The sequence below is a fragment of the Drosophila elegans genome, unplaced genomic scaffold, assembly GCF_018152505.1.
Source record: "Drosophila elegans isolate 14027-0461.03 unplaced genomic scaffold, ASM1815250v1 contig_208, whole genome shotgun sequence".
Taxonomy (NCBI): Eukaryota; Metazoa; Arthropoda; class Insecta; order Diptera; family Drosophilidae; genus Drosophila; species Drosophila elegans.
Window position 1 is genome coordinate 6,345,575 of NW_024545578.1, and position 19,793 is coordinate 6,365,367.

Consider the following 19,793-nt stretch of genomic DNA (forward strand, 5'->3'; position numbering starts at 1 on the left):
TATACAGCTACATATATGAATGTAAGTGTGTACGTGTGAGATGACCCCCAAGCACAGAAAAAAATGTATATCTTATGCCACAATAAAAAAAATATCTATCCCTTATACCACAATAATCTGTACATCAAGATTTATAAAATGGCAGTACGAAGTATTTTCAAAATAAACAACATCTTAATTTTTTAAGAATCGTATGGGAAAGTCCAGAAATAAAATGTATTGAAGACATTGGACATTGTCTATCATTTTCGATGATATTTTTCCCAGTGTATCGTTGTCATCTCGGATTTTGGTGTTTTTCCGTTTTTCGCAATTTTAGGAGCGGGCAGGGGGGTGGGGCTAAATTTATGCCTACAACCCCACCCCCTGCGACTTTCACACACGTAACCTGGTTGACAGCTGTTGCCCAGGGCGAAATGCGGGGGAGGGGGTGGCTGGGGGAAAGTGGATGGGCCAACACAAATGAATTGACCCAGTTTCGTGGTGGTAAAAATCAGGGGTAAATTTGGCAAAGGCGACCAAAGAAGAGATAAGGTTTGTGCCTTTCATCTAAAGAGTGTTTTGTTTTATGTTTGAACAATAAATAAAAATGTTTAATACATTTATTAATTATTTACAACAATTTATAACTTTTTTAATATTTTAAGTTGTTTAAAACATTATTAAAATAAGTGATGTATAATTGCAAACATAAATTTTCTTTTCTAATTAATTTGAATAAAACACTTAAGTCTTTTTTAAATTTCGCTAAGCCCAACGTGTTTTATGTTCCACATGATTGCATTTATTTCCATACATTTAATTTAAATATGTGTAACTTCTCTATCAAGTCCCATTTAATTTCCTTTTATCTTCCTGTCCAAACTGCTTATTGGCATAGTAAATCTACATCAACAAGACGTTTTCCCCCACCATTTCCTTACACTTATTTTTCCGCTTATGTCTGTTGTTTTCCATCCACACACATTGCCACTGACATCTTTGTCACCTGAACATCCTTCCGCTTCCGTTTACCTTCCTGTTAGGGGACCCATTCCTTAACAGATTACCCAGAACACATGCAAGGATCCTCCTTCCTTTAGCTCCTAACCCAAAAAAACCTATCTCTATGTCATTTTGTTTGTGCTGAAAATTGCTTCCCCCCAAATTGGTCATAACCCTCCGATTTCTCCGTCGTCTGCTGTCTTAACGGAAATCTTCGACGGCAATTTTCACACCAAAAAGGAAAACACTTCCTACTACTTTAGACAATCCCAAATACCTTCATTATGTGGAGCCAGGAATCGGAATCAGAATCGGAGACGGGGACGGGGACGGAATCACAAACGCAATCGAAAAAATGGCATCAAAATGCCCTCCAGAGCATAAGCGTCTTTTATTTTATTGTTTTGTCAACGCTTAAAAGAAATGTTTTTCCATTTAGCTGAACACTTATGAGTATTGTGCTCTGCGGATACGTTTTTGGGATTTAAAAAATAAAAGAGGCAAAGCAAAGGAAAATATGAGGGAAATGTGACTGAGCTTATGTGCGAGTGTTTGTGCCATTGACGACTTTTCACACCACATCAAAAGGCGACGAGGCGAGTGCACTCAAGTGTATAAACAATGGCGTTAAGTGTTTAAGTGCACGGAAATATCAGAGCCATGGATTGGCCTCGAACTCGAAGTCTTAAACCCCATTTCCCCTCCCCCTTCCACCCCCTCGCCCAGCTTTAATTTCATTTTATGGCATTAGCAATTTAAAATAGAGGGAAAAAGGAACGCAGATAGAAGCAGACACAAAGTTTAATTGCTGGCAACAGCTTGGAAATAGTTACAGATAGAGCGGGAGCCACATAAAAAACCGCATTGGGAATGGTCCACTCCACTTCAGGCCAAAAAAAAAAAGAAGGAAAGAAACCATGGACTAGGGAAAGATATATAAAAGCGCAGGGCAGATAGTCCAATAGAGACATTGGTGTATAATTTTATTGGCGCTCTGCGGATGCCAGATGGCGCCCAGAGCTTCCCTTCACCATTCCCCGATGTTCCCTGTACTTACAGGTGGCTTATGGACAGGGGTATTTCAGGGGGAAAACTGGGGACTGTGGACTGGGGACTGGTACCTTCGGTTGGCTTAATTCAATGAAGCGACTTAAGGCCAACATCAGCTGTGGCCAGCTTAAGTTAACAGTTTAAGCCGAAGCGTAAGTAACTAGAGCTGGTCTCTGGCCTGATTAGTTTAATTAAGAGAACGTGTGAGCTGGCCAACAGAATCCCCGTGGGAAGGTGCCAGTAATAAAGCAAATGAACTCTTGATGGATGGCCCAGTTGATCGATGAACAGTTCACTTTTCTAATTCAAAATGTTATACATTGGTTGAACAAAAAATAAATGAGGAATGAATGATAAATCACTTGCTGAAGTTTGATATATAAATAAGTGATTAAGACGAATAAATTGAATGCATATTATAATCAAATTTGATCGTTGAAAAATTTAAGAAACGGTATACATTTATATTCATCAAAATTTAATGGATTGCTATACGGATTTGATTTTAACTCTTTCAATATTCAAACTAATAAAGTATAGATTTTCTTTGTCTTAAAGTTTATCTATTTTCTGCAATTTGTAAGTGCTTATGTGGCCAACACCAGCAACACCTCCAATCTCAAGTTCTTTTCAAGGACAATACCTTCTAATCGCTTCACAAAAATAACGCAACTAATGGCTAACTGAAAAAACATTAGCTCTAATGGCTTTCTTGGTCTGCTAGCTTTCCGCGTTTTTAATTGGTCGGAAAATGCCAACGTAAGTAACAGTTAATTGCCCTTAAGCAGCCATACCGGAGCACATGTACCCACAAAACCCCATCCCATAATCCCATCCCATCGAACCGAACACACCTCCAGCCCCGAAACCACAGTGCAGTAAATAGTTTCAACGTTATTTTACTTGGCCTTTTTGCTGCCCATAATTAGATGCATGACTTGGCAGGGTCTTTCTATGTGCGGTTCGCTTGGTCTTGGTCCGTCTGAAAGTCCGTCTATCCGTCTATCCGTCCCTCTATCCGTCCGTCTCGAGTTGCCGGTGCCGGCTACTCAATTAGCCAGAAAAGACATTAAACTTTCGCCCGAGGCAGCTGCAGAAGTTCAAGACTCCGACGTCTCTCCATGCCTAATGAAGCTAGTGCAGCAGCGAAACTCACAAAAAATATATAAAACAAAATGCAAAAACAGCTAAGAAAAAAAAGAGCACAAAACATTTTCAAGCGCCACTTTTTAAAGCAGCTGCTAAAATTGAAAATCAACTTGAATTCCCTTCGCCACCTTTTCGCTGCTAAACGTCTGCCATAAATAAAGCGAAAAATGTTTTTTTTCCCAAAAACCAAAACAAAATTGCTTGGTGTCCGGGTGGAAGAAAAAGGGGGCGGAATTTGGGGCGTGGCTGCGGTGGGTGTGAATATTGCTAGCTGCATTTGCCCGTGGCTTTTCCATAGTACGTGACTGGTTATCCCATACAGCAGCCACATCCATCCAAAACCTTTCCTGTTGCTGCTGCAACATATTTTGCGTATCAAATTTTGTGCAAAATACTCACAGCTCGATGAAATTCTATTGGGAAATATTTTCCAGCAGGGCTCTGAAAAGGGTATGGCCAAAAACTGCAGGAATGCTGGCTATTTGAAAGTGTGTGATGTGGTCGTAGATTTTTAAACTTAAAGTGTTTCTTAAAACAAGCAAACAGGTAGAACGACAAATTAAACATTCCTTGAATTAATACAAAGGATATTATTATGTTTTTAAAATATTTTTTGTTTTTCTTTTTTGTGTAAAAATCTCTGGGAAATCAATTGTTTAAATGTTATATTTAATATTCATTTTATAAGACTATCTCATTTATATTTAAAAGCCCGCTTTTATTTAATAATCCTCAATTTATCCCTAATCTTTTTTGACAAAAAGAGCATACCCAAGGTTGCTTTATCACCCGGAAACACTTGCCATCAATTTTTCAGCAGCTCTCACCCTAAATATTCCGTTTTCGTGTGGATTTGGAGCTCGATCTAGGTGGCTAAAGTGCATGGCAAACCATTAAAAATGAATTGCCCGGGCATATTTTATAAACGAAACGAAAATTATTTTCAGCAGAAATTGTTGTTGAAATAACAACTAGAGGCGGTGGCGGTGGCGGCGGCAGCGGCGGCAACTATTAATAACAAAGTGTGGAGAAGTGAAGACCCCGCGAACTCCCCTAATACAATCATATAAATTACACTGCCAGAGCAATCAATCAATGTCAAAGTCAGACTGAGTTGCGCTTATAGGCCCAGGGTCGTCAGAAACAGAGAGATGTGGATGTGGATGGGTACGGGTATGGAGATGGGGCTTTGTCGGGGTAGATTTAAGCTAAGCTGCCACGTACTTGGCCGCTCATCAATTTCAATAAGCCAGCCGCCTCGGAGGGAGTCAAAAGTCCGAGTAGTATTCCGGGCAACAGACAACCGACCACCGGCGAACCATTAGCACCTAGGCCAAGTGGCAGCGGCATTTGTCAAAGTCCCCCGATATCCCAGACATCGCAGACATCGCAGACGTCCTCGCCTGTGTTTTGCATTTTAAATTGTGGCACAAGTGAAATTGAAAATGGCTGCTAAATATGTGCAACAATGCGACAACATCGCTCAATTGCCAGCTCCTTTGTCTTGGCTCTATCTGTATCTGTATCTGTATCTATACCCGAGGACGTTCTATATAGTATATGTGTGGTGTCAACAATGGCAGAACGCTTTGGGTGGCATTTCATTGACAGCAAGTCATAAATTTTACAAATGACAGCCGGCAAGTGCTGAATGGCAGTAGAAAAAAGATCCACATGGGAACGTTTTTGCTGTATGCAAATCTCCTGGGTCTAGAGTTAGGATTGGGTTAGATGGTAGGGTCAAAGGATAACCAAGCGAATCCCTTATCCCAAATTCCTTTTGTGTTGATGTGAAATATATATTTGTTGTCAGAAAACTGTGTATTTTCAAAGGTTTTGTTTGTTTAGTAAAATTTAAGGAACTCTTTATTAAATTTACATAATTGCTCTTATGATATAATAATTGTATATAACCTATATAGCTTAAATTTAAATTTATTAAAATATTTATTTATGTTAGAAGATCAATACCTAAACAACTCAAAAGATTGAAAGTCTTATGTCAGATTTAAGATTGGGTGAACATTACTTTCATTCTGTAAAAACAAGTACCATATGTATAGCCACCTACATTATGTAGCACTTTACTCTGAACCCACTCAATCTTGTCAATCAATACCGGGGCTTAACCTTTCTTTCGCAACCACAATAGAGACCAATTCATGTTCCCATAACTATAGACAATATATATAAAGACTTTCCCTATACCATGGACATGCCGCTTTGTGTCTTCCTCTATGATCTCTTTTTCTTAATCACTCTCAACTCCAGTTCCAGACGGCTGCCTCATCAATCAATCAATCACAATGGAGTCGGTGCTGGAAGGGAAAAAAGCAAGACAATCGCTTCGGAGAACCTTTCGCCGTGGCCACAACATCCACAACATCCCGCTCTAATGACAGGCGGGCACTTACGGTATCTGGAATCGGCTTAATCGAACCCTTCCACTCGGAATTGAAATGTATTTCGCCTTTATCGCAGGGACCACACCTATGGCTGTTTCGCTGGAAATGCTGGAAACGATGCAACCGCAGTCGGAGACCACAGAATAACGGCAACACCTGCCCATCAGTTGGGTCACCTTTTCATGTTGCGTGTGTGTACGAGTGTGTGTGGAACGGAAGTGCATAGAAGCAGAGCTAATGGCAGCGGAGAAAAGGAGTAAAAGAGAGGGGAAGGGGAGGAAATGAGAGGGGAAACAGGCACAAAATCGTCGGCGCCGCATTTTGGAGCAGCTGTGGATGCGGTTTATTCTCCGACTGAAGCTGCAGCGGAAGTTTTAACAACCGCCGCACAAACACTCCCAGACACTCAGAAAAATTTTATAAAATTTAAAATAAAATTTCAAATTTAACTATATTGTACAAAATGGATTTTTGAATCTTTATGTCAGGTCTCTTCTTTAATACATCTTATGGTTATGAATAAGAACAGAAAAAAATAAAGATAGCATGACATGAACGAATCAGAATTAGCTGAAATTAATAAATATAGTTATATACTTAAAATCATACATATTTAAATAAATAAATTTTGATATATATTTTTATTATTAATTAATTAATTTTCCCCCTGTTTCCTCAGTGCATTTGCTGGGGAACACACACATATGGAAATTAAAATCAATTGCCTTTGGAGTGGGATACGGAGGAATCTCCTAAAGACACACACGACGCTCCGTTGCCATCATTAGCTGCAATCGAAATCGTAGTTTTGTTGCCGTGCATGTGTCATGCTGTTCTGTGTGTATGCCATGAAAATCCCTAAAAAGATTGTGCTCGCCATGTGTCCTGGCCTATCCGACCATGGATCTCCTTGACGTTTTTATAGCTGCTAACAATGTGTCAGGTTTTCCAGGAACTCCGTTTGGGTCTGATCCCTGAGCCGGTTCTGTATCTTTGGCCTCTGAAGCGGATAATTAGGCAAATGTTTTGCCACGAAGTTTGAATGAAATGCTGGATGACGATGAGTAAGCGACCAAATATTCATGGCAGAAATACGCTAGATCTTCGATAAACGAGGGACCGACAGACCGACAGTTGATGTATGGGTATTATCTCAAATATTTCACGAAGATCGCTGGAGGAAGTTGGGTAGGTTGCTTGGAATGCAAATGGTGGCATCTATATGAGACAAAAGAATGTTGTATCACTGAGATACATTCGGGAGATACAAAAAGGTTACAAATGCTATCCATTAAACAAAAATAGAGATGACTTTATAAGAAAAATAGTAGTTTCCAAAAGAAAGTTATTAAACTTTGTACAAAATACTTATTGGGAAAAAGATTTGAAACAATAGTCGAACTCTTTGCCAACTTTAAAATTTAATTTAAGACTCCCTCGTTTTCCTCAGCAATTGCTCATAAATTCTCTTATCCCCAAGCATGCCAGATAGTTTAAGTCTCTTCAGCTGTTTTCATTCATTATGAGTTGAGACTTTGCCCGTTCATCTTTTTATAGCACCTCGAGGAGTACCTCAAACACTAGCAAAAATTGCATTTCCTCTGATCCCGTCGTCTTTCCCCTCTCCTCCACAATTTTATGCATATTTTTGGCATCCTCGGGTACCCTATTTTTATTATCGGAATGGGGGCCACGCAAATTATGCGTAAATATGCGTACCCCCTGCCATCCTTCTGCGTCGTATTTCTTGTTTATCGTTTTGCGAAAAGTCAATTTTTATAACGCACAGAGACCAGCGGCGATGGGGGCCAGATAAACCGATCCGTACATATACAGATGTGTATATAAGAGTCGAAAAAAAATGATTTGTGGTTGGCTGAAATTGGCGCAACATTGCGAGCCACAGGAACCCCCAGTGGAGAAGGTGGGTGGGGAAAAGAATATGTAACAAATTTGTAATTTGAACGCTACAAATCATAATTTAGCATAATGATCAATTCATAAACGTCAAAACCTTGTTATTCCCAGTTGCCGGTGAAGTGAATTATGTGCGCATTTTTCGTTCATGGAATTTTTCGACTATTTTAAAAGGGGGCAACGGTGAAGGGTGGCTGTCGTTGCGATTGCGTAGCCTCGGAAATACATACCCAACGACAGCGACAGACACATAATACGGTGCTCGAAAGCAAAACAAACTAGACAGGGAAACTTCCTACGAAAACTAATTAAATAAATTGCATTAAATGCCCGTCGAGCAGTTGGTGTAGGGCCAAAAGAGATATCTGATTACGAGACGGGTGTAGAAAGTTGTTCGTTGGCCTTTCAGATATTGTTAGGTAAGGTAAAGTACATAGGAAATAAAGTGCATTAAACGAATGTTTATAAACATTTGCATTAAATCAACTATTATACTTGGACAAATAAGTTTACCTTTAAGTAGTTTGCTTATAATTAAAATACAAAGGAAATGTCTTAAAAATTGGTACGCACTACAGAACATTGGCTTGTTCATCGAAGCAAAATTAAGGTAAAGAAACTTATTAGCTTCAACCGCTTTTATATAGCCTAGGGTACTTACAATTTCAAACTGTCTTTATTCATAATTCTCTTTTAAATTATCTACACACAAAATTCATCAAAAGACCCGAAAAGTAATGCAATCTAGCGAACATTTGCCATAACTCCAACTGACAGATGGCTCCTTTACGCTTCCTGTTGGCCCCTCCCACTGCCACACCCCCTCGCCCCTCCGCCCACACGGTTACCTTCTTGGGCAGCCTGCAGCATATCAAATTAACACAGACACGAAGTCGAGGACCCGGGACTGTTTGCTGCCCATTAACTGTAGCACTTTTGGGGCAAGGCACCCCTTAGTGACTCCCCGTTAACCTAGCAGCTTCAATTTGTTGGTCAGGTTTTATACATACACAGAGAAAAACAGGGTAATAATATTATTTATTTTAAAAGTAAAAATGTAACATTAAAAAACAATTCTTTAACATAAAAAAAGTTGTTGCATTGGTCTGTCTATCTTATCTTAATTTTACTAAAAAAAACTATAACAAATTTATATAATTCGAAGCTTGAAAAACATAAAATTGGATTAAAAGTGTATAATTTTGACCATCAGGTTTTGATGGTTACAGATTTTTCTAAAAAAAAATTACGAGCAATATTATGATCTTATATTATCATTATCATTTAACAGACTAATGTCAAAAATTACGGAAAATCTAAGCTTGATATATTTAGTTTTGCAATATTTAAAAGTCTTATTTTGCCAATCAAATTATGGTTCGATAACATATGATCAAAACAGCATATATTTTTGATCGGTTTTATGTAATACTTTTCCCTGACTCGCCGTGTATATACGTGGCTTTTTAATGAGCATCGTGGCCACATTGGGGGAACTTTGAGGCTGAATCTCCGACTGACTGGTACTGGTACTGGTACTGGTGACTTCAGCGATTCCGAGACAGAGAGTCCCGGCCAGGGCAAATTGCAGGTTCTCTTTCTCCTTCCTTTATTTTCCTCCGTCGAGCCCGAGCCACAAAGTGTTGCGTTGCACTCATATTTTGCCGTGTGCACCTTAATTATATGGCCGCCGACAGAAATTCAAGTGAAAAACGTTTCTCCGATGATGAAAACGAAGCGGCAGAGAAGAATGCTCAGGCGAAGGCAGGAAAATCAGAAGAAGAGGTAGCAAAATAGTGGTCGAAACCGAAACCAAAACCTAAGCCTATTCCGTGCCGCTGTTTAAGCCATGAAAATTTAATGCCAGCTTACGGGCCCGAACAATGCCCATGCCCCATGGAATTTACGAGGAGGGACTGCGAGGGAATTCGGGGAATTTTTAGGACCGCATTTCCGCTTAGGCTTCAGAAACGCCCGCACCAAGTATTAATTATGTACGCATAAAATATCTTTTGAGAGACCGAGACCGAAAAGGAGACCCTTTGAACGGCTCTCAACCCTTTCGGGGTCCGACATCAATGGGATGCAAATTAACTGTACAAACATTAATAACACTTAAAATTCTCAGGAAAAAAGAATGGATACATATATATACATATATATATATATATATATATCAGCAGCGGTCCTCTCGGCATTTGTCAAAGCAATAAAAATTGTTGGGCTTCTGTTTGATAAGAGTTTTTTATCATCTTTGATGCGAGGGTTTTCTTCAACCTTCATCCCTTCATTAATTCACAGGCACGCAGCACAAAAAAAGTACCTTTTTGTTTAAAATATTCTCTCATTACCCTAGATACTTTTGTGCTGGCTTTTCCGCATCCGTATCTCTGCGTGTTCTGTATCCGTATCTCAACTTGTTGCTGCGCTCTGCATTCGCTACGGTACGATACTGCATTTTCCCACACGACTCTCAGAGTCTTTAATGAATTGGAATTGACAGTTTGTTGGCCTTTTTTTTATTATTTACAAAACTGTATATATTTATGTGGGCTTTTGCTCGCTTTCTGTGTTTTTGAGCATGCTCGTTTTTAATGTATCTGCAAGATGCATCATCAATTATTCAATAGACTGCACTGCAATGCAGTCAAACGAAAACTTTGCCCTCGCTGTCCAAACCTCAATGTCCCCAACCCCCCAGCTCAGTGTCCCTCGGAAAAGTGATTAATTGGCGCTACAAATTTATGACGTTGTACGGCCGATAGCGAGTTGAATGTATGATAAAGCCCCAAATGGATGGCAGTTTCCACCCTCCTTCACTCCGCCCCCCAAGCGATTAAAACTTTTCGTCAGTCACGCAAACTTCAACTTCGTAAATACATTAAAGTATCCGCATGTGTACGTGTACGAGTTGTTTGTTTGTTTGTTTTTTGTTGTTGTTTGTTGTTGTTTGTCCTGTCATTATGTTTATTGTTATGGTTTTCGTTTTGTGCAATAAATATTATATAAATCATAGAAATAATTTATAAAGCTATATTTACTCGGGCCGAACTCTTAACGAGGTTTCCATAGATATTTTCTGCTGTTTGCGGTAATGGGATACTTTGATATATGATCGCTTAAAGGTTGATGTTATTTTTAGGAACCCGTCTTTGGTGGGAGTTCTTTAAGAGGATTTTTAAAGCATATACATTCTAACCTACAGAAAATTAAAAACCATTCTTTTTCTACAAGTCAGTATAAATAATTATAATATACATTTGCTAATTTTTAGATTAAAAATACATATACCCTTAACATTTGTTAAATAGAATAGGCTTTTTAAATAATACATAAAATAAATATATTTTTGTATTTTACACAAAATTCATAATAACAGATTAATCTTCTATACATTTTTTTCAATATTGTCTTCTAATAAACCATTAGGCTTTCTCCAAATGAACACTTCTTGAACCTTAGTTGATGAACAACTCTCCCTCTCCATTACGCCTACATATTTTTCACAGACTTTAAGTACTTGCTATGAGTATTTTTCATGTTGTAATTTAACGCTTTTTTATGCCGCTCTGACCACACCCACAACGGCAACAATAACAACGAAACCCTCTTCACTTCCTCGACCAATGTTCCCAGTTGGTCAGCGGTACCAAAAATCTTTTTTCAGGCAATGAGGGTCCATTGTTATTATGATTATTTGTAATGTATGTGAAAGTTAGGGGAAGGGGAAAAACGAGAGGGGGTGGGGAAAGCTCAGTTCAATGCTTTTAGGTTCTATTTGGGGCGATTGTTTCCCTCTGGCCTCTCATCTCTTTGGGGGAATGGATTGAGGCTGCCACCGCCGGGATTGTGTTAATCATGCTACATTGCAGCCGTTCCACAATAATCATAATAATCGAGAGTACTACAACAACAAGAACAAACAACATCATTATTTTGGATATTTATGATATTTATGTAAGCTGTGTGGAATGGGGCTGTAGATGTATAGTAGATGTGCGCCACGATTGTTCTTGTTGCCATGGCTCTTGATAAAAATTTAATGTAGCATGTTAACAAGCGACCCGTTATGATTACCCCAAGCCCATCCTCCAAACAATACCAATCCACAATATCCCGACAATAACCAAAACTGAGTGGAGGGAATGGTAGAGAAATGAAGAAAAAAAAACTATTGTACAATACAACACAATCCCGGCAATTTCAATTCGAAAATTCTGCAGTCCAATTTACCATTTCGATGATGATGATGATGTCGACTCCACAGACGACTCAACTTAACCCCCGGCGAAGGGGGGTTAGGGGCAGAGTGGGTTAAGCAATCCCAAATCGAAATGTAGGTGCGCCACCACACCAAGCTCAACATAGAGTTGGAACCTGAAGCCGAAGTCGTCGGTCGGCGAAGGAAATGAATAATCAATAATCACAATTGGAAATTTTCTATAAATTGGCAAAAGCGCCGGCAACATAACAGTTTAATTTTTGTCTGCGGCAGACGATAGAAGGAAATGGTTTTATTTTCATCGCAGAGTGTGGGAAAACTGTGGGGGGAGCTGGTGGATTTGAAGATAAGAGAATTATGCTTTTCCTTTGACAAGTTTCCTTTGAAGCGGTCTTTGAAGGCACAAATTATATTAGTCTGAATTTTTGGTTTCTTCTGAAATTTATTTGAACTGGCTTTGATTGAGTTGGGAATAAGTACGTATATGTTCAAAAGAAATAAATTTGTAATGCCTAACAAAGTTTAAATTACATTTGAAGAATTCTTTGCCCTAAGCAAGATCTTAAGCTCATATAAATACATTTTCTAGAATATTTAACCCTGTTGACCGAAATATATATGTTTTAGAATATTTAACCACGCATTTCTGACTAGCAATTTTTGCCTGACAGACATTTCCCAGCCAATTTTGCTTATACACACAGAGCCAAAAAGCGCTGCAAGCCATGCATTATCTATTCTCATTCCCAAAAGCACTTAGCTACTGTTGTTGCCAAGCTTTTGCATTTTAAAGTACTCCCACTTTCTCACTGCAACACGTTTTTATCATTTAACTAGGTAGATGGATGGGTGGGTGGGAGTGTTTGTGTTTTCAGACCCCGAAAATAAATCCCGTCCAGAGGAGCGGAGCACTCTCGCATCAACAGCGTGGGAATTAATATCAATGACGTTGCTGCTTTTCCTGCTGCTATCAGCTCTCAATTTTCCGGCACAGCCACCATGCCGTATGTGTAATGCCCATTTTTGTTTTTTTGTTTTTGTTGCTCGCTACGGTTTTATGCTCTCCTCTTTTTTGCTTTTTATCAATTAAAAGCCACTTCAAAAGCGGAAAGTGTCTGTGTGTGCCGTTGACACGCATACACAAAAAGTGGTAGAGACACCCAAATACCCCCCACACTAACACACACACAGCCACATACTGTCAGATTCACACACAGATACTAGGGGTATCCATAGTTCGCTTTGTTGTCAGTTGGCTTGGTTTGCTGGTTTTCTGTTTGTTAGCCGCCTTTTGTTTTATCTCCGACCCCTCCCTGAAAAACCTTCTGTCATTCCACTTTAATGAAATAAAATGAAAAATCATTAAAAACTGATCATGTCTATATATAATCTGGCAACCATAGCTTTAGTCTGAATACATGGGTATTTCTATAAATTAAGTAAATAAGTAAGGCTATTAAATCAAAAAAATTAAAGTCCATATATTCCTTAATGGAATTTATATTACTATAAAAATTAATATAAAAATATTTAAAGTCATTAATATTTTTAAAATATTATTGTATTGTATAAGCAAACCATAAAGTATTTAAACTATTATTTTGATTTCTTTATTGACTTTCTTTTTATTAATTCCGTTTCAGATAATTAGTAAAGTTGGTATGTGGCTGCTGTCAACATCAGCTCATCTTATGGCATATTTAAATTTTGTATTTCAATCGTAATCCTTAATAATACAAAATAAATTTGTATTCCCAATCGATCCAACAGAATTTCTGTCACTTTACCGAATAAATCGGAGTTTCCACTTTGGTGGGGGTCTTCCCCAAAAAACATTTCCCAGGCCGCTTTCCTCAAAGCATTTACGAACTCACAGCCATGCGGGTTGGGGCACACATGTTTGGCGGCTTTTTCGCTTTGACATAATCAAAACCAAACCAAACCGAACCGAACCCAAACCAAGCGAGCAAATGACGCGACAATCCCCGAAAAAAAAGAAATACTCGAAAGCGGCGTTGGCGGCGTCCACTCAAAGCTAATGACCGACAAAGCGTTTTGTATTATTTTCAATTTCATTTTCACTATACACAAACTATTCCTCTGCCTCCGCCCCCCAAAAAAAACCCCCTCCAATGCCCATTCTTACACCCTTTCCCCCTTGGTGACAACACTTTTCGCTTCGGCCTCGCCACGCTTCGCCTTGCCATGCATTAAATATTATTAAGATAAGGCGGGGGGTTCGCTTATCAATCAGACGTCAGAGGTACCGACCCTCGTATATATAATTTGCAAAGAAGAAGAGCCAACACGGTTCCTCCATCAGAGTTATTGAAAACAACTGGCAGCCGAGTAAGTTTTCACAAATATTTGCCTAGAACTTGTTTTCTTTTTAGCTTTTTAACAAAGGAAAGAAATGGTTTTTGGTTGAGGAAGTAATTTAGACAACTAAGCATATACATGTTTTAAGGAAACTTAAGAAACTCGTAATATTTTATAGTGTTTAAACTGCTAATTAAAATGTATTATGATATTAAACATCCACATAGTTTTAATACATCTACAATAAATATGCCACATTTGGTGGTTTTTCTTTTTGGCTTATTTAAAAATCATAAAAATTAAATAAAATTGTAGCAATAAAGTAAGGAATTTATTTTTTTGTATCTCAAGGAGACTTGGTTTTGCAACGAATCCGTTGAAGTTATGACCCTCTTATTTGGGGGTCGTGGTATTTGCTCATTCAGCCCAAGTGCGGCATAATTCCAAGAAGAGAGAGAGACCCAAGAGCCAATTGCTAAATCAACACAAACAAAAGCCGATGACCAAAACAAAAACCTCAAAAGTCATTACATATATCTTGAGTAACCCCCATCCCCGGGAAGCCTGCAGAAATGCAGAAGCTACGAGCTAACAGCTTTTTATCTTTTGGCACAAGGCGGCACAGCATTGTTTTGGTTTTTTGGTTTTTGGTTTGGTGGCGGCTGCCGCCTCCAAAAAAACCAGTCGATCGAGGTGGGCTGGCACCCAGTCCTAAACCGAAAAAAAAAAAACAAAAGCCGATCTGAACTGAACCAAGCCGACCATATAGGGTCGCTGGCATGTCGAAAGGCAGAGCGGCAACTTCCTGGCTAATATTACGAAAATTGCTTATACCAGGCTATTGCTCCGTGGATCAGCCAAAAAGTGCCAAGTCAAAGTTGGTAGTTGCAGCTTCAGCTGGACCTCGAGTTGGAGGCTTTTGAGTTGGAGTCGGAGTTGGAGTTGGCGTTGTAGTTGGAGCCACGTTGCTTTGCTTTCGGGCCGTCATGAAGGCATTGGATATTGGATGCAATGCCGACGCGATTCGCCTGTTGCCTTCTACCGTAATTCACAACAACCACAACCATAATAATAACAGCAACGGCACGGCATCGAGGAAAAGCCAAGGCAAAAGTTGTGAAACCCGCACAAGACACAGTGGTTACTAACTAGTTAGCCAAGAAATTGTTTTATTGAAGTGGGAAAAATAAATAATAAGTATTATAGGAATAAGGGTACCGGGTATCTTTTGTTTAAAATATTTCTTCCAATAGTAATATTTTAACAAAAATTATAAAAAAAAAACTAACAAAAACTATAGTCTGTTATAACAAATTCATTTCTTAGAAATAATAAACTGTAAATAGTGGAAATTATATCTTTGTAGTGTGCATATACCATAAACGAAATGATTAAAGACAGCTTGCACCTCAAAAACACTTAAGTAGGGTATAAATCCATCTTTACAACATGTCTAGTAGATCGTATTTAATCTGCTTAAAATCCCCCCCTGAACCTGAATGACCTTCCAGTTTGGGTTTCATAATTTCCCTGCCCCGTAAGTAAGTACCGCCGATAATCCCCATTCAAACACATATGGTATACTCGTAGTTTTGAACCACTGTGGACGGCCTCTGGTGCCGCGCCTCAAAGCAAAAAGCGCATCTTTTGAACAGAGCGCAAAGCGCAGCTTGGCAGTCGCAGCATCAGTGCGGTGTGTATCTCAAAGATACAAACAGAGTACGCTCGCTGGATCGCCGTTCCTCAGTCCGTCCGTCTTTCTGTCTTTCCGTCCGTCCATCTGTCGATCGTCGTTTGGTCTCTAAACCGCTTTTGTGTAGCCGCTGCCGAGATGTTTGGCATAGTTGGCCTGGGCCGCGGAACTGGTTGGATGTGGATGTGGATGTGGATGTATCTTCGAGATGGAGTTGGGGAGTTTCTCAGTTTTGGATGGGGATGGGGATGGGGGATCGGTAGATGGGGATGGAATGGGGAGCTTGCAACGACTCTGCCGCCTGCCGCTCAGTTATTATTATTTTTGCTTGCGGCGGCGGCTCGACGACTTTGCTGCCGCTGATGCCCGTTGTTGTTATTGTTGTTGTTTTATCAACGTGAGGGTTTTTAAAAGGTTTTTGTGTATGAGTCGGTATCGCATCGTATCGTATCGGTCTTGGCCTCGTAGCAGCTGCTGCTTTCTACACAGGAAACAATTATAATTTAATATGTTGATAATTGTTTTAGATTGAATTTTTGTTTGTAACTAAACTTTGGCATATATAGATTGATTTAAACGGTTATGTACTAATCGATTGGAAACTTTACAAGCTTAATATTGTATAATCAAAATCAACCAATTGAACCCATAGCAAATTCATTCATCAAATGGCTTTTAAAAATAAACAATTAATTATACTGCATTTCTACCAACATTTTCATTGTATTTCGGTTGTCAATTAATCATCCAATATTAATAGATTACTTAAAGATGGAATTTATAGATTAGTAATACCATTAATATCTTACAATACAAGAACCTATCAAATATCAATTTTCGTCAAAAACTCTACGTTAAAATCAATCAATGAGGTCTTTATTAAAGTATACATTTTCCCTGATAACAATAGGTCTAATTGTTGCTCTAATTTTTCTCTGTGCACTCCATCATCACCAGGCAAACTCCACCTCCATCGCGGCATCGACTTGCCTTCGGTTTTACCTGCAACAGGTAAGAAATGTTCGTACGTTGTTTTTAAACGGCGTCGGCATTTCAATTCGCTTTATTTTCATTTTTTTCATTTTTTTTGTTCCACTCTCTTCCCGTTTGTTGTTGCTGTGTAGTATTTTCGAGGCTGCTTTCTTTGAAGTTGCATACTTCGGTGTGCCTTTGGAGGTTTCCTTTGAATTCCCCTGCCTGCATCTGCCAGCAATTAGTGTACGAGGCTTGTTGTCCTGCAAAGGGTTCAAAGTGTTGGCCTGGCATTTAATTGGCGCAGACCAATTGCCAGCCGACGAAGAAATCTCTCTCTGGGGCTTCAAAACAGCAAAATAAACTCGAGATAAATAAGAAAATGGGGCGGGGGGCCCCCAGAATATTTCCAATGAAATTGTGGACAGAAAAAAAAATACCAAAAACAAAAAACAACGAACCCAAGGAACATTGATTGATTGATGTTCCTTCAGCGATTCGGACATCAACGTCGTTGCTCGTTTGGCAGAAAGGTCGTCCGATATTCCATTTCCAATTCCAATTCCGATCCCACTTCGAAAACGGAATCGGAATCGGACCTCTTGTTTATTTACGTTCATGATATGCTTTATGCTGCCCGTGACTAAGGAGCCGATCTCTAAGCAGCAGCAGGAGCCAAAGCGATTCGATCCCTTCGCTTCGATCTGTTTCCAAAAAAAAATTCTATTTATTTTCCATGGGTCGCTTTTTCTTTTGATGTTCTGCAGTTGTGTTTCTCTTCTTCTGCACCATGCCCAGTATTTCGTTCTATTTTTGTGTGTCGTTTTCCTACCACCACTTCCATTCTCCTCCCATTTTTTTTTTTTTAGTTTTTCCAAAAGACCACAAGCGAACGGCTGTGTATCTTCTAGATAAAAATGCAGCCGGGGTATTGCCTACATTTTATTTTCAACATTTAGTTGTTCGCCGTAATTATCGGAAAATGATGTGGGAGAAGCCCTTGACTGAATGAATTCTGAATAGTAGGTATGTGGCTGTGTGTATGAGTGGGTGAGCAATTGTTTGGGCGAAGGTAATATTTTAGATCTCTGGTCCAGATTTGTTGCATGTTAATGGGAATGACCTTCGATAAGGGGCAGCAGGAAAACGAAAAAGGGAAATATTCTGCCTGAATTAATGGGTTTGGCTTTTGGTAAATTACATTGGAGGCTTTACTTTAATTAGAAATGCCAGAGAACTACGGTGTTTCTAACATATTTTAACAGTAACAAAACAATTAAAAAAGTATTTCCAAAATTTATTAGATTGAGATTTCATTATTTTTATTTGTAAAAGACACTAAATATACCATATAAAATAAACTTAACAAAATCTTTAGTAAGTCCATGTAAAATACAAATTTTTTATAAAAATCTGAATCATCCACTTCATATCTTCACATCGCACTGTAATTAATACCCCATATTTAAGAGATTCCCTGACGCATTTTATCTTTCAATTTAATTTACTTGGGTAAATGCAAACAAATTGTTTCCTTGAATGCCATCGCCCGTCCCCGAACTTTGGCACTCCCCAAGAGCTTTAACATCCATCTTTTCCATATCTGTTGGCAACTATCTGCAAATTCACTAAGCAAGTTGAGAACGCTTGGCTTTCGCTTACCTGAGAATTGTTTGTAGCCGCCGAGAATTTTATGCTTCCACCATTTGACAATGTTGCCCGCCATCTCTGCACGAATATATATATATATTTATATATATATTCTATATATAAGTTGGTTGAGGATGCAGTTACTTGGCGGTGTCTTGGATTTTTCGGTGTTTTGTTTTCTTTTTGTTCGGGGTGGTGCTGGTTGGGTTGGAAATTTACGAGTCCTGGGAGGAGGAGACCTGCAGCAGCCCAAAATGTTTTACGGCCTTTGTGTGTGTGTGTGAGTTTTGCGCTCCCCGACTGGCTATCCTTTTGTGTAAGGATCTAAGGGACTGAGACTAATATACTCCAGGTAGAAAAGTTCCTTTTGCCACGGCTATTTCCACTTCCACTTCCACTACCGCCGTGTTTTTATGCGCTGCCGCTGCTGAGCGACCTTAATTTGTATCTGGTATTATTTTCGACTGTGCGGGTGGCAAAGTTACCAGTCGTGTGGTCGTAAAAGTTTTTACAGCTCTGATGTGCTGCATTTTAGTTTAATTTGCGCATATTGCGCTGCTTTATTTGATCTACGTGTGTGTATCTTGCAGATACTTGTACTTTTGAGCCCGCCGCTGCGCGCGTAATTTTAATTGTAAAACATTTTCGCCGACTCGATTTGTTTTTCGCCAGCCGTTTTGTTGTTATTTTGCCTGTGCGACGTAAATAACTTGGCGTGTATAAACAACTAAAAACACCAACAACAAATGCAAAAAACACGATTTATTTCCAAACGATTGCGACGACGACTGCGACTGTGACTGCGACGTCGATTTTTCGGAGGGTGGGTTGGCGGCGTGTACCGGTTGTATTTATTATTGTTGCGGGGGCGGTTTTTCGTTTTCGGTTTTTGGTTTTTACACTTGATTTTTCACTGCGACTGGAAAAACTTCACTGCCCTGCGTATCTCGCAGATACACATTTGTATTCATTTGACTGATTTGCAATCTTAAACGATAACTACTTCACTGGGCCACAAACAATGCATTCGGTCAGTAGTTGTTTTGGTGGGCCAAACTACGCGTATCTTCCAGATACTTTCCGCTGTATCTCGGAGTCTCAGTTCACACGTCTATTCGAATTGACGGACGAAAACAATCTGAACACCCCGAGACATTCGAGAATCGCCGACACAGTGGTTGGGTGTTCGAAATTCGAGTGGCTCTCTTTCGGACTTGCTCTCTTCTCTTTCGAAATGGAATTCGAAAATGAGCGAATTTTCTCTCAGTGTCGCTTGGCCTTTAGTTGCAAAGAGACAGCTGTGAGCATACAACAAAAACAACGCAACGGTGTGGTTTTGTTTATTTAAGAGCATTTTCGAACACAGTTTCGCGCTCTTTGGGGCTGTGGCAGAGGTTTCGAAGATAGTTGCATGGGTATGCTGGAATATTCG

At 39.3% G+C, this 19,793-nt stretch overlaps 2 protein-coding genes across 2 annotated transcripts in view; one reads left to right on the top strand and one right to left on the bottom strand.

Annotated features, from left to right (window-relative positions):
* Positions 1-19,490, bottom strand: part of LOC108145899 (protein naked cuticle) — a 43,815-nt gene extending 24,325 nt beyond the window's left edge. Inside the window, 1 exon segment of the mRNA XM_017271551.2 lies at positions 18,374-19,490. Coding sequence (XP_017127040.2) covers positions 18,374-18,437 — 64 coding nt within the window. The 5' untranslated portion in view covers positions 18,438-19,490.
* On the top strand, positions 3,874-6,193 carry LOC108145900. Its single transcript, XM_017271554.2, has 2 exons — positions 3,874-5,598; positions 5,665-6,193. Exons 1-2 carry the CDS (start codon positions 5,393-5,395, stop codon positions 5,846-5,848), a joined length of 390 nt encoding a protein of 129 aa, XP_017127043.1. The 5' UTR covers positions 3,874-5,392; the 3' UTR covers positions 5,849-6,193.
* Positions 19,491-19,793: the final 303 nt, after the last annotated feature.